A 22,728-nucleotide genomic window follows, 5' to 3' on the forward strand; every position below is an offset into this window, starting at 1 on the left:
CAATAAAACACAAAGAAAATCCAAGTAAATGATAGGAATATAGATGGAAAAATGGTAGAGCCAAGTCATTACTTATCAATAGGCACCTTGAATGTAAATGGAATCAACTCTGCAGTTAAAAGACACACAATGGCTGAATGGATTAAAAAATAAGACCCATCTACTGGCTGCCTACAAGAAACACATCTCACCAACAAAGATACATGCAGACCAAAAGTGACAGGATGGAAAAAGATATTCCATGGTAACAGAAACCAAAAAAGAGCTTGTGTAGCCATCCTAATTTCAGAAAAGATTTATGAGATACTTTCAAATGACCCAACAAATAGGTCTGAGGAGTTCCTTAAGATGCAGAGAGAGAGAATGGATTAGCAGGTCTATTCAGTGAAAATTTCACTAATTTGATTGAAGGAAAGGGACATCCAAGTACATGAGGCACATATAACTCCTAATAGACATGACCAGAAAAGATCTTCACCACAACACATTGTAGTCAGACTTTCAACAGTAAAACATGAAGATTCTAAAATGTGCACAAGAGAAATTATAAATTACTTTCAGAGGATCTCCAATTAGACTCACAGCTGATTTCTCATCAGAAAATCTATAGGCTAGGAGAGTACGGAGAGACATAGTCCAAGGCTTAAAGGAAAAAAAAAAAAACTTGAAAACCCAAAAAAAAATACTGTACCCTGAAAAGCTCTCAATTATGGATGAAAGTGAAATAAAGACCTTCCTTAATAAACAAATTGAAAGAATTTGTCACCACTCATCTAGCATTACATATGATGCTTAAGGATGTGCTATACACAGAAAGATAGTCATAATTATAAAAGAATGTGGAGGCAGTACATTTCCCAGTAAAAGTACAAAGGGAATCCAAAGCAAACAATAGGAATATTTATTGAAAAATGGCAGTGACAAGTCATTACATATCGAATATAAATGGCCTAAGTATTTCAATTAAAAGATACACACTGGCTGAATAGATTGAAAAAAAAAATCAATTTGTTCCCTATAAGAATCATACCTCACCAACAAGGATACATGCAGACTAAAAGTGAAAGGATAGAAAAAGATATTCCATGCTAACTGAAAGAAAAAAATGAGCATAAGTAGCGATCCCAATACCAGACAAAATAGACGTTAACACAAAAACTGTTACAAGAGACAAAGAAAGACATTATATAATGATTAAGAGATCAACTTAACAATAAGATGTGAGTATAATAAATGTATATGCATCTAATGCCAGGGCACCTGGATATTTAAAACCAGTGTTAATGATGTAAAAGGAGACATAGATGACAATACAATAACAGGGAATTTCAGCACCCCACTTTCATCAAAAAGAGAAATAGACAGAAAATCAATAATGAAACAGAGCTAATTTACACAATGGACAAAATAGACCAAAAATAAGCAGAACCTTTCATTCCACAACTGCCAAATACATATTCTTTTCATCAGTGTGTGTAACTTTTTATAGGATAAAGCATATGCTAGGACAAAGAACAGGACACAGCAAGTTAAAAAACTTGAAATCATACCGTGCATCTTCTCTGACCCTGATAGAATGAAGCTCAAGTATATCTAGAAAATATGCAAACACATGGAGACTGAACAACACACTCCTGATTGAATAGTGCGTCATAGAAGAAATCAAAAGGAAATTAAAAAACTCTTCAAAATTAATGAAGATGACAATAAAACTTACTAAAACTTATTAGATATAGCATAAGTGTTAATTAGAAAGTATATAGCAATTGGTATTTATATCAATAAATTGGAAAGGCATCAAATAAATGAGCTATCAATTCATCTTAAGGACCAAAAAAAAAAAAAAACCAAACCCAAAATTAGTAGAAGATAAATGATTAAAATTATAGAAGTACAAATCAAACATGAAACAAACAAAAAAAAACAGAAGATAACTGAAATGAATGACTATTTTTTGAAAAAATTAAACAAAATTGATATACCATTGGCCCAGTCAAGCAAAAAATGAGAGAGAAAACTGAAATCAATAAAATCAGGCATGAAAAAAGAGATGTAACAACAGATATCACAGAAATAAAAACAATCATCAGAATTTACTACAAACAGCTATATGCCAACACATTGGAAACTCTAGAAGAAATGTATAGATTCCTGGACACATACAATCTACCAAACTTGAGTCATGAAGACACAGAAAACCTAAACAGACCTATAATGAAGATAGAGATTGAATCAGTAATAAAGACCCACCCAACAAAGAAAAGCACAGGCCCAAATGGCTTCACTGCTGAATTCTATCAGACACTTAAAGAAGAAATAATTTCAATTCTTCTCAATCTATTAAGAACAATTAAAAGGAAGGGAATCATCCCAAACTCCTCCCATGAGGTCAGCATCACTTTAATTCCTAAACCAGAAAAAGAAACAAGAGAAAGTGAATGATAAACATCCCTGATGAACATAAATGAAAAATACCCTCAACAAATTACAAGCTAATTGAATCCAACAAAACATCAGAAAGATCATTCACTTGGATCAAGTGAGATCTATCCCTATTATGCAGGGATTGTTCAACATCTGCAAGTCAATAAATGTGATATATCACATTAACAAGTTGATGAGTAAAAATCATAAGGTTATCTCAATAGATGCAGGGACAGAATTTGATGAAATGCAACAAATTTTCAAGATGAAAAACTTAAGCAGATTGAATATAGAGAACTATTCCTCAACATAATCAAGGCAATTTATGATAAACCGACCACTTATTAAATAGGGAAAAGTTATAAGCATTCTGACTAAGATCCAGAACCAGATAAGGATGCTTGCTCTCACTGTTGCTATTCAGTACAGTCCTAGACATTTTAGCCAGAGCCATTAAACAACAAGAAATGAAAGAGATACAAATTGGAAAGGAGAAAGTCAAATTATCCCTATTTGCAGATGATATGACTCTATATATTGGGAAACAAAAAATCACCACTGAGAGACTATTGGAACTCTAAAAAAGAGTTTGGTAAAGTGGCAAGATATAAAATCAACACAGAAAAATCAATAGTCTTGGTATACACAGACAATACTATGGCTGAGAAGTAACTTGTAAGATCAATCCTATTCACAGTAGCTACAAAAAAAATAAATATCTTGATATAAATTTTACCAAGGTGATCAAAGACCTCTATGATGAAAACACAAAAGATTCAAGGAAGAAATAGAAGAAAGATTCAAGGAAGAAATAGAAGAAGACACAATAAAACAGAAAAATCTTCCATGTGGATTATAAGAACTAATATCTTCAAAATGTTCATACTACTGAAAGTAATTGACAGATTCAATGTGATCCCAATCAAAATACCAATGACATTCTTCTCAGATCTAGAAAAAATGATGCAAAAATTCACATGGAAACACAAGAGACCCTGAATATCTAAAGCAATCTTATACATCAAATACAAAGCTGGAGGCATTACAATACTAGATTTTAAGATGCATTACAGGGAAGTTATAATCAAAACAGCCTGGTACTGGCACAAAAACAGATGTGTAGGCAAATGGAACAGAATAGAAACTCCAGAAATCAACCCACACATCTACAAATAACTTATTTTGACAAAGGAGCTAAAAATCAATCCCTGGAGCAAGGACAGTCTCTTCAACAGATAGTGATGGGAAAACTGGATATCCACATGCTTAAGTATGAAGCAAGACACATACCTTCCACCTTCCACAAAAATCCATTCAAAATGGATCAAGGACCTAAATCCATGAACCAATACCATCAAGTTATTAGTGAACATTGGGGAAACTCTGTAAGACATTGGAATAGGCAAAGAGTTCTTGGAAAAGATCCCCAAAACACAGGCAATCAAAGCCAAAATAGATAAATGAGATTACATCAAGTTGGGAAGCTTCTGTACTGCAAAAGAAACATTCAGCAAAGTGATGAGACAACCAACAAAATGGAAGAAAATATTTGCAAGGTAAAAGTTGATAAAGAATTTATATTCAGAATCCATGAAGAGCTCATGAAACTCAAAAAAAATGAACAAACAATCCAATTAAGAAATGGGCAAAGGACTTGAACAGGCATTTTTCAAGAAAAGAAATTCAAATGGCAACAGAAACATGAAAACATGTTCAGGAACACTAGCCATCAAAATTCAAATAAAAACGATGAGGTTTCTCCTCACCACACTTAGAACAGCTCTCATACACATATCAACAAACAATAAATGAAGTGAGGATGTGGGGAAAAATGTACCCTAATCCACTGTTTGTGGGAATGTAAACTAGTACAGCCATTGTGAAAGATAGAATGGAGATACTTTAGAATGCTGAAATTACATTTACTATATGTGTCCAGCCATTCCACTCCTGGGAATTTACCCAAAGGAAATGAAATCAGCATATGAAATAGTTATCTGTACCCTTATATTTACTGCAGCTCAATTCACAATAGCTAAGCTATGGAATCAATCCAGATGTCCATCAACTGATGATTGGATAAAGAAATTATGGGGGGAGAGAAAGAGACAGAGAGAGAGAGAGAGAATGGAATACGAATAATACTCAGGGATAAAAAAGAATGAAATTTTGTCTTTGGCAACAAATGGATGCAACTGGAAACCATTATACTTACTGAAATAAGCCAGTCGTGAAAAGACAAATACCATGTTTTCCCTGATCTGCAGTAAATAATAGAGTACCAAAAATGTAATGTAGGAGTAAAATTGACATTTTGTTATTCAATGATTGTTTATAGCAGTTGTCTCTAACTGTTGAGGAACAGCGTTTGTTCTTATTATTATTTGTTGAACTTTTAGTGTAAGGGTAATATTATAAGAATAAAGTAAACTGAAAGTAGATCATTGTAAATTTTAATAGAGGGTGAGAGTGTGGGCAGGAGGGATGGTAGAATGGGAAGTATCACTATGTCCCTAAACATGTTTATATGAAATATATGAAATTTGTTTACCTGAAACAAAATTATATAATACATTATTCCAAGTATTATGCATACACACAAATGTAAGTCATTTTTAAATGTGAATTAATCATACAAATATATATATATATTTTTTTTTGACAGGCAGAGTGGACAGTGAGAGAGAGAGACAGAGAGAAAGGTCTTCCTTTTGCCTTTGGTTCACCCTCCAATGGCTGCCACGGCCGGCGCGCTGTGGCAGGCGCACCGCGCTGATCCGATGTCAGGAGCCAGGTACTTATCCTGGTCTCCCATGAGGTGCAGGGCCCAAGTACTTGGGCCATCCTCCACTGCATTCCCTGGCCACAGCAGAGAGCTGGCCTGGAAGAGGGGCAACCAGGACAGAATCCGGCACCCCGACCGGGACTAGAACCCGGTGTACTGGTGCCATAAGGCAGAGGATTAGCCTAGTGAGCCATGGCGCTGGCCACAAATATATTTTTATACCTAGCCCTGCCTGAAGGAAATTGAAAATTATTCTGTAGTAATTAGTGGCTAACTTGGAATTGAAAGTTCGAATACAGATACTGTACTAGTACAAAATAAAAAATTGCAAAGGTCAGCTTTAAAAGAGACATACAAGGTACCATTTTCAGCCAGCATTCTTCTTTACGGATGAGAGGGATTTGACTCCCCCTAATTAATCTTTTGATATTTTCTAATTGTGAAGAGTAACTGGATTTTTACAAAAGTGTGTTTGTTAATGTAGTTCTGAGTTTTTGGGAAGACAAAAATGATGTACAGATTTTTTTTAAAAAAATCATTGACTAAATTTCCTAACATTGAGTTAGAGGAAACAATCAACACAGTGTTATAATTATTATTGTGTTTTTATAATTTTTATACTAATATTTGGAGTCAATTTGCTTTCCAAATTGACAGTTATGAATCCTTAGTTAATTTTGTTCTTTTTGTTTGTTTGGCTACCTGGTTTATTTTTAATTCTTCATACCTAAGATTAAGAAAAAAAAACATGATTTCTCTTTGATCTCTGCTCTACAAATCTAAAATAATTTATTTTTATATATTTGAAACATATGAAATTTAAAGAATTTTTTGGGGAAAAAAAATGAAGGCAATGAAATAGTTCTAAAGAGTAGATTAGCAGATAAGCAAAGACTAAGTGCTCTTCACCAAAGAAGTAAGGTAATTTCAAAGAAATAGTTAATGATCATAGCTTCCAATCACAATTACAAGCACTGATTCAAGGCCAGAAATCTATTCACATTCATGAAATAATTTATGGTCAACCTTTTTGTACAAGTACTCTTTATTAATTATATACATATATACAGATCTTAGTGGGTCTCATTTTACCATAATAAATTTGTAGATGAGGGGTCTGGATTGGATGATTTCTATAGAGTCTTAGAACTTTAAAATATGTTTATTCTATGAAATAACTAGAAAGACAGCCATGAAGGTATTATCAGATATGAACAACAGTTACTATTTGGCATTTTCACATTTTACAGGCCTGATACAATCAATGCAAATCAGTGCAGTAAATCAATGTCAGTTAATTAATATCATTTGTTTTTAAATAATAAGAGATTCTCTTTTCAGGGTGGCTATTTCTATCAAAATGTTCCCCAGAAACACTCATTCATATCCTCTGAAACTGGTAGAAAGAGGTATAGAAGAGAAATTCAAAAGCAACAAAACAACACCAAATCAGACCTGAACTGAGCTGCATAAGACAGCTCCCAGATAGTCAGTTATTTTGTTAAGCCTACCTAATGAAAGGAAAGTCAGTACATGAAAATCCTGAAAAATTGCATAATATAATAGTCAGTGGGTTGTACCCTGTGACTATGATTTCTCCCTCACTCCTTGTCTTTGCAGCTCCTTTAGCTTTAAAATACTCATGTGAATTATGAAACCTTAACAAAACTCCCAAAACATAAACACAAAACTTGCCCAGAAATACAGAACTAGAGACACCAAATTCCCAAGAAGATTAGCATTTCACCATCAAATATAGATCTATGTTTGGAAAAACATCTGAAAAGGGAGTTGAATTCCTATTTCTGATGATCCCATGATTCTGATCTGATTCTATTAGGTAACTCTGATAAAATCTGAGACAGGTAATCTATTCAGTTTTATAGTTCCCAGATTTTTATTTGCAGGTACATAGCACTTTTCAATTACAGAACAATCTGTACCACATTTTCATTATATTTTGAAAACCAGTATCTGAAGTTGTACTATTATTTACGTACCTCAAAGTAGCTATGTGAAAAAATATACTAGTTACCCTCTATCGATATACGAGAAACAAATAATTTTGGATATGTTGCCAGACTAAATAAATTTCTTTCATTAAAGAATGCAATGTCCTCTGCTGGTTTATGGTTCTTGAGCATGCATTGACTACTCTATTTAAGTAATATTGTAGATAAAGGTGAAAGAGCTTTCCTAGGACACAGTGCCTAGCACAGCAGGCTCTATGTTGAGTAACTATGTAGTGAATGAACAGAGCACAGAACTGAATGAGCTACTGTAAAAAAATAATTCCTATAATTAGTTGAACTTTGGCTCAGAGCACAAAATTTCAAGTCAACTATTAAGAACTATTTGGCCAGCATATGAAAGGGAACACATTTTCCCTGGCCTATGTCTTTGTCTTTCATGCAGGAGACTTCACTCCCTTGATCAGTATTTGTTTTGGTCCATTTTCCTTTTATCAATGTTTTCTTAACAAGGAAAGTCCTTTTCTTGCAGGAACTGAAAGAATCTCCAAAGCTCACTACAAATGATATCTGATAAACACTTCTGGTTAAGGACAGTGCCACTGAGAAATTTGGGATGGCTGGTTGATATTTATAGGGTTTATTTAAACATTTCAATAGTCTTTTTTCAAATTTCAATGCAAAAATGTGTAACCCATACCTCTAATAGCCTTATATTTATCTTCTCAACTTTCTGTATAGTCTACACTCCATCTTACTTGAATGCTGAATGATCACTTTTAAAGTGTCTTTCTCAGAAGTAAGATGGTTCACTTATCCTTTGCTGAAAAATTAACTCTCCCAATAACTGGGTTATATTTTTTAAATTGAAAAATTACACATAATTTTTATTTTAGTAAAGAATAGCTATCTTTAAAAACATTTTAAAAGACAGTCTACATTTAAATCATCTTTTATGAAACTACTATACAACAAAATTACATTAGGCTCTCTGATTTCTCCATAGTGTCCTTAGATAAATAAACAACCCAATAGACCATGTTAAATGCTCCAAAGGTGACTGGAAAGAGAATACGGGCATATTTGTCTATTTTACTTGCGCCAGATCCAGAGGGTGGAGGAGCAGGGGGAGGAGTGCAGACTGGCAACTTCCCAGAAGCCCCTGCGGTATTAACTGTGGTCTTAATCCTCCCCAGTCTTGATCCAAACACATGCTGAGTAGAAGCAGATCCAAGCGAAGCTTGTCTAGACACACACGCAGTCTGACTAGGAGCTGAAGGAGCCGGTGTCAGCGCTCTCGCAGCAGATATAGTTTCAGCTGCATTTGCTTGGCTGAATGGGTTTGGACTGGAAGCTAAGTAAGTCTGAAGTTTGGTTTCAGAAGATTCTTGAACAACTGTGGGAGATTTGCTTGAATGGTTTCCTACCTCAGTTCTGCTGCCAACATCTGATTCAGCATGAACCAAGGCATTTGTTCTTTTCCTCATGTTCAAATTGGCATTTGTATTCTGAAAAGGTATATTAAAAACTATATTGGTTATGTAAATTAATTAAGATTTGTACAAAACTAAAAAGAATGCAATACATAAAAATAACAACTATCTATATATGCATAACTGTGCTTTAAAAACATTCCAAGACTTTAATTTTCAAATTCTATTTTCATAAAAGAATTTTTAATAGCCAATCATACACATTATTATAAAATAAAAAAAATTCAGATACATTTTTAGGTTTCACCACAATTAATAATGAAAATACAAAGAATATACACTTTTAAATAAAAGATTGTATAGACATAAGACATAATCACCAAGTAGTTGCACAGATACCTGCTTTCAAATCATTAACCAATGAAGAATGGTTAAAATAAAATGTAATTCACTATTTTCCATTAAATTGTTTTATTTGTAGAACAAGACTATAAACCACTAAAATTAATTCCTCTTATAATTTTGACAGGCACAAAAAAATAACTACATAGTCCACTAGAGAATGCTATGTTAATTGAGGAAAGTGATTGTTCAGATGATTCCCCCAAATAATGATGTGTGACTTCGGAACATAATATATGATTTGCAATCATTTGTCCTCCCTAATCACGTTCATTCTGAGGTAATTTAAAGGTTATATAAGATCTTCTTATACCATTCTATGAAACAAAGGATAGGGAAAGAGATGAAGAAGTAGTCAGGTTGGGCCGGCATTGTGGTGCAGTGGGTTAAGTCACCACCTGAGATGCTGGTTTGAGTCCTGGCTGCTCCACTTTGGATCTCAGCTAATGGGCCTGAGAAAACAATGCTTGGGCCCCTGCATGCATGTGGGAGACCTGGATGGAGTTCATCCTTCTAACTTGGGCCCTGCGTAGGCCTAGTTGTTGTGGCCATTTGGGGTGTGAATCAGTGGATAGAGGTTACCTCTCTCTATCTGTCTGTCTGTCTCTCTCTCTCTCTGTAATTCTGCCTTTCCAATAAATAAATAATTTTTTTAAAAAAGTAGTCAAAAAAGAGGAAGAGAAGCAACTCTCCAATGGGTGATTGGAAGGAGGCAACCACCTTTCAGGACAACTCACAGATAATACAAAAAGTAGATTAGGTATAACTGAAAACTTATTTTAGAGATAAGGGTTTATTCAATAAATATAATCTTCAATACCATGCTCATCAAGCATTTTTAAAGTGTTCAATCCATGTCCCATGTATTCTGAATTACAATGTCAAAGTCACTGAGTAGAGAAAGAAAAACAGCATCAGAAAATACAAAGCCAAAACGACTCTGAGAGGTTTTGATAACACTGTTCATGTAAGCTTGGAGTATTCTTCTAAGCAGGTTGCATTTGAACTCATGAGAAATTGGAGCCTAACATATGGCACCTAATTTTGGTGAAGACAACTGAAACTCAGATTGATATCAACCTAAATGCTAAAGACATCATTACTTATGCTGAACTTTTCCAGTACAAAACACATTATAAATGACACCTAATTAATCCTCATATTTTGAATCCTTTTTACAAAAAGGAATGAAAATTGATTATCATCCATTTTAAATGTTATACACATACTAAAGAAAATTTTGAAAGCAATAAAGTATAGCTCCGACCTTTAAAGAGCATATACTACTATTGGTCAGATAACATATGCTCACACATATAATAAAAAATACAACAAAAAGTGAAATATATTCAATGCCAAACTATGACAAAATCCTAAATATCCTAAGAACAGAAGGAAACAGACTGCTAGAGGACAAATAGGACAAACTGGAAATATATACATACACACATTCAAATATAATTTGATAGTTGCATACTGTCTTATTCCACCAAAAGTTAGGTTGTTTACAATTCTTAGAAAGCCATATTTTTTCCTTGACTTCCAGTTAAAATTGAGTAACAGAAACTAAATTATCTCTGCTGCCTGAATTGACAAAGAACTAGCAAAAATGTAAAACAATGACTTTTGAAGATACTAGGCTTTAGACAACACAGGACCATAATCTCTAGAAGAGAAAAACAAGCTGGCAAGAGTTATACTTTCGTGCAGGAAAGGGATAGAGTATAATGACAAACTGGCCACACTGAAGAGATGGAGCTAAAGGTCTTTGGCGCATCAAGGTGGCTTGACTCCATGGGACAAAGTACCAGAAAGGAGAATGATGCACAAAGGCACAACTCCAAAAAATCTGAAGAGAGTCAACATTTAAACACTTTGCTAAGCACAGATGTGTTTATGAGTGTGCAGCAACTACTCAACACCGAAGAAAGAACCACCTGCAAAGATTAGAGGAAACAGCCCTGATGTTCACACAACACCAAGAATAATGTAGGTTCCCACCGAGTTTCATCAAGATTATCAGAACTCCCCATTTGGCTTATATGCTTGAGAGTGAAAATAAATATTTATTGTATGATGGTTTGTGATGCAGAATTTCTGTGAAAATAGCTAGCAAATATTGACTACTTAAATCAAAGGTCCTAACAGGATGTGCTGCCAAACTTCTTCTAAGAGGAAGTTCCTTAGATATTCTAGGATTAGAAGGTTGGCCTGCCCCCAAATCATAAAGTACCTTTAGGGGGCACTGTAGCATAATTCCACACACTAGCCAATGAACAAGAAATCTTGCTATTCATAATCCCATCCTTTAAGGATTACAACATACTAAAACTGGGGGAGATTTTAACAATCACCTTAATCTAGTTCCTCATTTCACAGCAGAGTAAAGAGCACAAATGTTATGTTTGGCTGGAAATCACACAGCCAGTTATTTACTGTTACATTGAACAGTCTCTCTATTCACAAGTGTGAAAGTTTTTTTTTAAAGATTTATTATTTGTTTGAAAGACAGAGTTACAGAGAGGCAGAGGCAGAGTGAGGTCTTCCAACTGCTGGTTCACTCCCCAGATGGCCACAATGGCTGGAACTGTGTGGATCTGAAGCCAGGAGCCAGGAAAAGAGTGGAAGTTTTAATAAACTGCGCTTATCTACTTGTGTCAGCAAACATTCTATTTTTTTTTTTTTTTTGACAGGCAGAGTGGATAGTGAGAGAGAGAGAGACAGAGAGAAAGGTCTTCCTTTTTGCCATTGGTTCACCCTCCAATGGCCGCCACGGCTGGCGCGCTGCGGCCGGCGCACCGCGCTGATCCGAAGGCAGGAGCCCGGTGCTTCTCCTGGTCTCCCATGGGGTGCAGGGCCCAAGCACTTGGGCCATCCTCCACTGCCTTCCCGGGCCACAGCAGAGAGCTGGCCTGGAAGAGGGGCAACTGGGAAAGAATCCGGCACCCCGACAGGGACTAGAACCCGGTGTGCCGGCGCCGCTAGGTGGAGGATTAATTAGCCTATTGAGCCTTGGCGCCGGCCTGCAAACATTCTTAATAGGTACATTGTAAGAAAAATTGATCAAGGGGCCAGCACTGTGACATAACAGGTAAGGCTGCCGCTTGCAGTGCCAGCATCCCATACAGACTCAAGTTTGAGTCTTAGCTGCACCACTTTTCAATCCAGCTCTGCTATAGCCTGGAAAAGCAGTAGAAGATGGCCTAAGACCTTGGGCCCCTGCACCCACATGGGAGACCTGGAAGAAGCTCCTGACTCCTGACTTCAGATCAGCCCAGCTCAGTGACTGCGGTCATTTAGGGAGTAAACTAGCAGATGGAAAACCTCTCTCTCTCTCTGTCCCTCTCTCTCTCTCCCTCTCTCTTTCTCTCCCTCTCTCTTTCTCTCTCTCTCTCTCTCTCTCTCTCTGCCTCTACAATTCCGCCTTTCAAATAAACAAACTTTTTTTTAAAAAAAGAAAAGAAAAATGAACTAACATTTGGGAATCAGAAAGAAATACAGCAAATCCTTTCAGTGTCTTAATGGAGCATCATTTACCTATTATTAAGTCTCTAGCAGTACATTCCTGAGTGTGGTTTTGCTGCTTACTATTTGATTAGAACCCAATCATTGAGAAGTTTAAATATAAACTTGTAGATTTCTCTCTAGTAAAAAGATCACCAAAGGTTATGATTTTATTGCCCTGTGGGATATTAAGCCATTCAATCTCTAATCAAGCTTTTTTATTCTAGCATTCCTTTTTAAAAAGCCTATAGCCACTCTTCAAAAAGATTTTGAACCAATTTTGCCATCTAAGTGATTCCTTAATTATTAATACATTTTTCACATCTTTGACATTTCCATTCCAAATTTTACTTACTCATGTTTTTGACAGCTTGAAATTTATATTCTGAAGCAGACATTGTGGGGCAACAGTTAAGCTGATGTTTGGGTTGCCCATATTGGAGCGGCAATGTCTAAGGCCTCTCCCAGCTCCCATTCCAGCGTCCTGCTAATATACATACTGAGTGGTGGCAAGCAATGGCTCAAGGACTTGGATTCCTGCCACTGGGGGAGACCTGGATGGAGTTCCAAGCTCCTGACATAGGCCTCACTGATTTCTGGCTGTTGTGGGCATTTAGGAAATAAACTCATCTCTCTCTCTAAATGTGTGTGTGTGTGTGTGTGTGTGTGTGTGTGTGTGTATTCCTCTTTGTCACTTTGCCTTTTGAATAAATGAAAATAAAATAAATACTTAAAAATTTTAAAGACATTTTATTCAGATAATATCTGTTACTGGACAAGTCATACACAACAAAGATATAAAATTCTAGATTTGAAGAACATCCCTGGAAAACAGGTAATACCAAAGCAAAAGACATAGGATCATCTAAGGATGTGTCTAAGGTGATTAGAATGATGAATCAAGACATAACAGACTTTCTCAAAATGGAGCAAGCAGTATCAATAGGATTTCTATCAGAAAACAAATATCAGATCTTTCCATCCCCAACTGCAAAGTGTTAGTAAGCTTCTAGAGTACAAACACTGTCTTATTAATCATTGAAGGATAATGCACACAGTAGGAAACCATTTCATGTATGATAAATTGCCTTGAAATGGATGTAGTACAGAACCAAAATCCTTTTTCAAGTTCCTATCTCAATATTAATATTTCTATTGTTTATAGGGTTGATTTCAATAATATCGCAGACAAAGAAATTATGTTGACTCAATCCCAAGTCTGGCTGAGCATTCCTAAGGGGTCTCACAGAATTTTTAAATTACAACAATTTAACATAATAGAATTGGACATAGTTATTGCAGGTTATGTGATGTTTCCATATTTGTATGCATTGTGTTATGGCCAAAGAGGAAAATATATCTCCTCAAACATTTAACATTTCTTTATAGTGAAAACATCAATATCTGTGTGCCACACTCTTTATGAAGGGACGTGGAACTGGATTGATTTGAGGCTGAAATTTGTGTCCTCTGCCAAACAGCCAAGTGATACACAAGTTATTTTGTGCTTATGTCTCATGGTCTACTGTGTAAAACTTAGTTCTCATTTTTCATGATGACAAATGACAAAGGGGTTGAGGAATCTGCTGACCCACTTGGCACAGGGTTCACTACTGAAAATACTCACACAGCTCTCACATGTTTGGAGTAACTAATGTGCCAGTGAGAGCTATGTTTCATGCCGAGTGCAGACACTTCAGCAGCCCCATCAGTATGCAGCACATATGCAGTGGTTTCAAACAGGAAAAGCACCTGAGCTTCATTTGAATTTAAAAAATGATTTAGTTTGAAATTACTTTGTCATTAGTCACAATAGCCCGAAGCAAAGAAACTGGTGGGATGTGAGGTGGCAAATTCAAACTTTACCAACAAATTAAAGCAGCAACAGGCAAACAGAAGCTGATCCAAGCAATTCATCAATCATGACTGTGATCTGACACAATTTCTAAAGAAGGATCATCAACTGCAAAGGAGAATATTCATCTCAACTTATTACTGTACCAGCAATGAGATAAAGTGACTAAGATTAGGTTTGCAGAATGCAAGTAGCTATATTCATATTGCTTGCTTGAAAAGCTAATGAAGTTTAATAAAATGTAATTTAACTTTTCTAAATTAAAAACTAACAAAGCTAATAATGAACAGACTTATCTTTTTAGAATCTCAATGAGTCACATACTCAAGAAAAAAAAAAAAACTAAATCCAGTAATATAAATACATAAAGACATTTATCCAAGGCCACTGGACAGGGCTTCAAGGGTAGTCAAATATCTTTTTAAATAAGGAAATAAGTACAGGAGAGTAGCTGAAACTAAACCTCAAGGTAATGACTTACTGAAGTCTTTCAGTAGCATTTTTAGAAAGTGCCACCATGAAGAAATAAAAAACAAACTTCCAAATAAACATGCTAAATATTTCACAAATAGTTACTAAGGGACTCTATCATATATTGAGGTCTAAAATGTGGAAATGAAAATGTTGAGAATCCTATTTATTGTATTTCATTTCCATCCAATGTTAGCATTTAATTCAATGTTTGCATTTCCATAAGCTATGAAAATATTACTTTCAATGGCAGACACTGGCATACATTTATATCTTCAATTTGGAGTTACCAGAAAAATAAATCTTAAAGAATTCACTTATCTTGTCCTTACAGAGTTACAGCTAAAGGTTTAAAAAATTAGGATTTCTTTTAGATATATGATTGTGGTTAGTTTTGTTTCCTAGTGATTATTAGAGCTTTGTGTGTGTGTGTAAATGCTTTCTGTATTAAAGATATAGCTCCACTGGAAGGCACGGCTTTGTTGGAGATACACCAGAGCAGAAGTTCTTGGCTTGGTCAAGTGGACTTCTCCAGAACCCTATCTAGAACTGCACCACTGGCTGTTCTCACTAACAAAACTCTGGAGGTTAGAAGGTAAAAGCCACTCTAATCATTTTCTCTAAACCTAAACGTCATGCAAGATGAATCTTTTCTCTCTCTCAGAAAGGAAAAGCAGGAGTGTAGTTGTTTGAAGCATTTGTAAGAATAATCTAGGCATTAGTAAAAACCTCAAAAATATCAATTCTTTTTTGTAGAAAGTTTATTGATTAGCTGCTCTATTGTCAGTGATCTAGGGGTCAGAAATTAAAAAAAAAAACAAACTTGGCTAAATCAGATAGGCCTGGATTCAAATATTAAATTTTCCATTCACAATTGAGATATTCGGCAAGTTTTACTTAATCTCTTGAAGTCTCAAAGACTTTCTTGCCACAGAAGCAATAACAGTCTCTTCCCCATCATGAATAAATAAGATAATACAGCAAAGCACTTAGCACAATGTCTGGCACACAGAGGGCATCAAACAGTATAAAGAAATAACTCGACTGAGTTCAGTTAATAACGTTCTGCCTCCTACAGAAAAACATATGCCATTCAGAAACAAAGAGATACAACAGCAAGTTTTAAAAGTTTTAAAATATACATTTATGTCAAATTATGCCCATTTCTAATCATCAGAAAATAAGACACCTATGGTGATGTCAACCATAAAAAGGATGTTACTGGCAGAAATACAAACAATACAAGAAATATAAATACATACAAAACACAAAATGCAATAGTAAAATGAAAATACTTATTTGTATTAAAGTTAAAACTTAACACTGTATAGGACAACTGTAGGGAACTCTAGGAAAAACATAGCAATGGTAGCAATAGCAACAATGGCTAACCTTTGTTAAGATTCTTCCCACCTAGCACTCAGGTAACACTCATTTAACTGAACTAGCTACCACAACTATATGTCATGCTCCATATAGGAAAAGCTACAGTTGTAAGAATTTCAACGTCTAAAAAAGCTGTGGATATAATAAGAAAGGCATCTCAGGTATTATTGTATCAGATCACTCTCTCTCTCTCTCTCTCTCTCTCTCTCTCTCTCTTTCTCTCTCTCTTTCTGAGTGTGTGTGTGTGTGTGTGTCTATGTTGGGAGTTTATCAACTATCAGTAAAATCTAGAAAGCAGCCATCAGGGAAACATCAAGGCCTTGAGGGACCACTGTAATCCTAACCTACAAGATGATATTCACATCTCATTATGCTATGAGAAGACAGACATAAAGTACTGGCCCACAATTACAGTGTTGGCTATCCAATCTGGTCAGCCTACCTCTTACATATAATGGAATATTACAAAGAATTTTATCTGTGAATATGCTGGTCTGTCTGGCATATATTGACACTGTTTTTTCTTAATCTATTTTAACTACAATGGTCAAAAGGACTTCCATCCACATATAAACTGAAAGAATGAAATGGGGCAATGGAGACCACCAGACTAGGAATGACAAGAAAGAACAAATGTCAAAGAAGATTGCAAGTGGAAATAGCAAGACATTATAATGATTACTGTTTGAACTTAATTATGTCCCTTCCAACTTTATATAATGAAGCCTTAACTATATTTATGAATGTACAGGAGAAAAAACATTTAAGGAGGTGGTTAGGGTTAAGGAATCATAGAGTGAAGCCCTGGTATTATACAACTGGTATCCTTATAAAAGAAAAAGAAACATCACAGATTTCTCTCCCCACACCTTTCCCCAACTCCCACTCTCTACTCTGTAGGGACACAGTCAGAAAGTGACTATTTGCAAGCCAAGAAAATGGTCCTTATTGGAGATGAACCCTGTGGGAACCTTGATCTTAGGCTTTCCAGCTTCCACAATTGTCAGAAATAGATTTGATTTTTTGAAGGTTTTTATTTAATGAATACAAATTTCATATCTATAGCTTTTAGGGGTATAGTGTTTCTTCCCCCCATTCTTGCCCTCCCACCCCACTCCCATCTAAGCCACCTGGGCTATGGCATTTTGTTGTGGCAACCTACATAGACTAAGAGAATCACTTAATTTCAAAAAAACACCCTCCTTGTGACTCTATTACTTGTAGCTCATTTTAACTCTAATCAGAAGAATCCAGTTAACTGGAGCTTTTATTTAACTTTCCAGCTTAGACAGAGTTCCAGCTCTTTCTTCAACTATCCAATAATTTTTCATAAATACTTTCATCCTTTAAAATTGTAACTAAGACTAAGTGTGTGTGTGCATGTTTGAATTTCGGAGCAGGTATTTGTCTGAATAGTGGAAATGTCATTAATAATGTGATTTATAACTTTTTCACATTTTGTATTGAGTACTAAGGCATTCAGCATAGTGATTAAGAAGCTGCTTGAGTTGCCACTCTAACAACAGAGTGCCTGGTTTTGAGCCTTGGCTCTGTTCCAGACTTGTTTCCAGCTTCCTGCTAATGTGCACCACGGAAAATAGCAGATGATGGCTCAAGTACTTGGAACAATGTCAACCACCTGAAAGAGCAAAACTGAGTTCCAGACTGCTGGCTTCTGTCTGGCCCAGACCCGGGTCTTGGAGGTATTTGGATAGTAAACAAGTAGATGCAAGATTCCCTCTCTCTCTCGGGGCTGGTGCTGTGATGCAGCAGGTTAACGCCCTGGCCTGAAGCGCCAGCATCCCATATGGGCACCGGTTTGAGACCTGGCTGCTCCACTTCCAATCCAGCTCTCTGCTATGGCCTGAGAAATCAGTAGAAGATGGCTGAAGTTCTTGGGCCCCTCCACCTGAGTGGGAGACCTGGAAGAAGCTTCTGGCTCCTGGCTTCTGGCTTCGGATCAGTGCAGCTCCAGCCATTGCCTCCATCTGCGGAGTAAACCACTGGATGGAAGACCTCTCTCTGACTCTCCTCTCTCTGTGTAACTCTGACTTTCAAATAAATAATCTTTTAAAAAAAGATTCTCTCTCCCTCCCTCTGTCTTTCAAATAAATAAAAAATATAAGAAATAATATTAAACTTAATATATGTAAATTTCTCATTCAACATCGGATAAGAAATCTAAGTTTTCCAAGTACTAATTCAGGTGGCCCAACAAAGTCATGGTTTTAAAGATTTATTTTATTTATTTGAAAGGCAAAGTGACTGAGAAAGAGAGAGAGCAGAGAGAGACAGATTCAGACAAAGGGAGAAAGAGATTCTCCATCTTCTGGATCACTCCCCAAGTGGTTCTAATGACACTAGGGCAGGCCAAATCCAGGAGTTTGAAACTCCATCTGGGTCTGCAACATGAGTGGCAGGAGCCCAATATTTGAGCCATCTTCTCTTACTTTCCCAGGTACATAAGCAGGGAGTTGAAGGAGGTCAGAAGAAACTCAAACCAGCACTCATGTATAGGACACCAGCATTACAGGTAGCAACTTAACCTGCTATACCACAAACATGGCCCCTAAATTTAAAGCAATCGCATCATACTATTAAAATGATTTCCTTCAGCTTCAAACTGAATTGTAATTCAAAAAATCACATTCAAACTCAGACATTTGAACAATGTTTTATTCTTAATATAGACTTGATGTGATTTGATCATAATGAAATTGTGCTATGATAAATAGCCATCCAGAAAGATTCGGGTCTGTGCCAGCCCTCTAAGAAGGAGGCTGGCAAAGCAGATAGTCTGAGTCACAGTTTTATCTGTATCAGCAAAAAAACTAAGGGGAACTGCCTAAAACACAATCATTTGTCAAGACCAGATCCTCAGGATACATCTGCAGGGGGAAAACACTCCACAGCTCAAGCACTGTCAGCCGCATTCCAATGTAAAAGCACAGGTATACACGGAAAAGAAGTTTCAGATGAGTCACGAACCTTGTCAAATTCTCTGGGATGGCAAAGGAATTTTGTCCTACTGAACCAAATATTTGTAACAAATTTAATGGATTCATGTTTAAGGGATAAAAAGCTGAATCCCTATGTTTCATAACCAATAAATGACTTATTAAAGACACTGACTCAATCCATCCATTAATTCATTCAATAAATACAAGTATTTTTGGGGTAATTTTTCTTACAAGTATTTTCTGGGTATTCAGGTATAAAAGGGGAAATATTACAATCTGAAATTTTTCTTAGGAATCATAGAAACATTATAATAATCAGTGAGTGCTATAAAGGAAATTAGAAGAACTATGGAGTATATTACTTAGCCCGAGCATTGGAAAAATCTTTGTGAAACTGATACTTGTACTGAGCTATGAGGGTTGAGCAAGGCATATCCAGGTAAAAGAGAGGTTTGGGGGCAAGCGTAGAAAGTAGTGGTGGTAGGAATAATTTTCAAAGAGTTCCCGAAGTAGTGAGGATATGGAAGGCCAATAATATTCCTTATCAATAAAAACTTGAGATCCCTTGAGGATCTTCTAAAATCTCCCCTTTCCTTTTACTCCTGATTTCTTTAGAAACAATTAAGGCAAGGCTGTACATTCTAGCCTACATAGTTAATGCCTAATGGTATCACTTTCAGAGTGAAATCTTTAATCATCATTATCTACACAGGAGACACTTACTGTAGACCAAGCACTAGAGTAAATGGTTTTCACAAATATACTTAGTTCTTGCGAAAATCCATGGGATAGTATTAGCATTCTTATTTTTCCAATGAGGACATGTATCCCACAAAAGTTGAGTATCTCAGTCAAATTCATATAATTAAAAAATGCTGGTGATGTGAATTGAATCTCAAATGATACTCAACCATTTCTGGGGTCTTTCCAAAACAGCAAATAAATATGTTTACAGAATTAAAGAGAAAGCAGAAAAGATCCAGCATAACCCAAGTCAAATGAATGACATTTGTAAACAGTGTGTTTTTTTTTTATATTTGGATTTGATGTATATTTATGCAGCTTTGAATATTCACTAAAGACTGTACCAACTCTTTGTATCACACAAAATTCTTCCTCTGAGTAGATAATCCACTTTTGCGATATATGTAAAAATTGCTGTATAGTTCTTTCTGAATTTTCTTACTCTCATTCATAACATTCTTATTATTCAGGTGTTTGTATGTCATTAATTGCTTTACAGACATTATTTTGTATCTCATATATATCCATTAAAGCAAGATTAAATATTTATAAATAGATCCACCTATACATAGATTTATTTCACAGCAATGAACACTGTATCTCAACAATAAACACAATTTAGCTTAGCAAGGCTTTTTTTTTTTAATTGAAGAAACTCTCTCAGAGTTGTTCTTAAAATGAACCACCATGGGGCCAGCACTGTGACACAGTGGGTAAAGCATCCACCTGCAGAGCTGGCATCCTATATGGGCGCCAGTTAGAGACCCAGCTGCCCCTCTTCTGATCCACTTCTGCTATGGCCTGGGAAAGCAGTAGAAGATGGCCCAAGTCCTTGGGCTCCTGCACTTATGTGGGAGACCCAGAAGAAGCCCCTGGCTCCTGCCCTCAGATTGGACCAGCTCAGGTGGTTGACGCCATTTGGGGAGTGAACAGCAGATGGAAAACTTTCTCTCTCTCTCTCTCTCTCTCTCTCCCTTTATTCCCTCCCTCCCTCCCTTCCTCTGCCTCTCTGTAACTCTGCCTTTCAAATAAATAAATAAATCTTTTAAAGAAAGTAAACCAATATGACCACTCAAAATATGCATCTAATACAGGATAAAAATATTATCATGATGTTCTGCATTGGGGAAATTACTATTCAACTTGATTTTCTGAAATCTCCCTTAAGTTTGAATACATCACTTTAAAAAGCTGCTTAAATTTTTACCATTCCAAATATATGGCAAAACTGATTGAAACATAACCCTGTCAGCCCCAGTGCAAGACATTTCAAAGTTCAGCTACATGAGCACCAGTTCTAGGTTTTGACTTGAAAATGATACTTAACATATGTGACTTTTCTACAAATTCTTCAAGTTCAGTTCAGCAATGCATTGTACCAAATTATGTATAAGGTAAGTGTGTATGTACACATGCATACATGGCAACAGATGGATCATTAAGTCACCTATTGTATTTTTTTTTTTTTGACAGGCAGAGTTAGACAGTGAGAGAGAGACACAGAGAGAAAGGTCTTCCTTTCTTTGGTTCACCCCCAAAATGGCCGCTACGGCCGGCACACTGTGCCAATCCGAAGCCAGGAGCCAGCTGCTTCCTCCTGGTCTCCCATGCGGGTGCAGGGCCCAAGCACTTGGGCCATCCTCCACTGCCTTCCTGAGCCACAGCAGAGAGCTTGACTGGAAGAGGAGCAACTGGGACAGAATCTGGAGCCCCAACCAGGACTAGAACCTGGGGTGCTGGCACCACAGACAGAGGATTAGCCATGTGAGCCACAGCGCCGGCCAAGTTCTTGTATTTTAAAGCAATCCCTTTCCTTGTATTTTTTACAAATGGAAGCACAGTCAATTGGTCATAAAGCAGAGGTTGAATTATTCTGTTCGCACAATTCATTCCAAATCTACTCCATCTATGGTAAAATAACACTTTAAGTCAGCAGAACAAATCCGTGCTCTTTTGTGACACCATTTCATAGTGCTCACATTGTCAAATAGACAACCACCAAATAGTTTAGCTATTTGTGTGTTTTCCAGGAAATAATTTTCCTGAGGAATAAGCCTCATGGTATCAGCCATAGTTTCCATTATCAAACCATTCAACACTTAATAATGCTCTCAGGTTGAAAACAGCTGTTCATTCAAAGTGAAAAAATTTTAAACTTTCTCTGAGCCTAGCTAATCTTACTTGAGCTTGAAAATAAGGTATTAGACTATTTTGCATGTTCTACCACTTTATGACAAGAAAGCCAATTTTGCACTTCAGTAAAGGCAGATTGCAAATTTAGCATGAATTGAACCAGTAGTTGAGTTGCAATTTATGGCAAATGGCTCATCAGCACATTAATGTCTACTGCCAAGATAAGAACTTCAACCAAGCAGGCTGGAAACCAGCAAGCCCAAATATCTGGTAGGCAGACAGGGGAAATATGCGCTCTATCAACATCTGTAACACACACCTAAAACCATCATTAATGTTAATTTCCATTTTTATGTGGCAGTATAGCTAAGTATTAAAGTAAATATCTTTGGTTCTGAAGTCAAGCAGGTAAGTTTCCAAATTATTTTTAAGATTTATTTATATACTTGAAAGCAGGGGGCTGGCTCTGTGGTGCAGTGGGTTAAAGCTCCAGCCTGCCATGCCAGCATCCCATATGGACGCTGGTTCGAGTCCCAGCTGTCCCACGTCTAATTCAGCTCCCTGCTAATACACTTGGGAAAGCAGCAGAGGATGGCCTAAGCCCTTGGGCCCCTGCACCCACATGAGAGACCCGGAAGAAGCTCCTGGCTCCTGGCTTCGG

The 22,728-nt window shown here is 36.4% G+C and overlaps 1 protein-coding gene across 2 annotated transcripts in view; it reads right to left on the reverse strand.

Moving 5' to 3' along the window:
- Positions 1–6,237: 6,237 nt before the first annotated feature.
- The window catches only part of GABRA4 (gamma-aminobutyric acid type A receptor subunit alpha4), a 75,926-nt gene continuing 59,435 nt past the window's right edge, over positions 6,238–22,728 (reverse strand). For both annotated transcript variants that reach the window (XM_002709416.5, XM_051831403.2), the window contains one exon: positions 6,238–8,687. In XM_002709416.5, the coding sequence (XP_002709462.1) occupies positions 8,157–8,687 (531 nt within the window). In that variant the 3' untranslated portion in view covers positions 6,238–8,156. The remainder of the gene's footprint in view (positions 8,688–22,728) is intronic.

Source organism: Oryctolagus cuniculus, chromosome 2, assembly GCF_964237555.1.
Source record: "Oryctolagus cuniculus chromosome 2, mOryCun1.1, whole genome shotgun sequence".
Lineage (NCBI taxonomy): Eukaryota > Metazoa > Chordata > Mammalia > Lagomorpha > Leporidae > Oryctolagus > Oryctolagus cuniculus.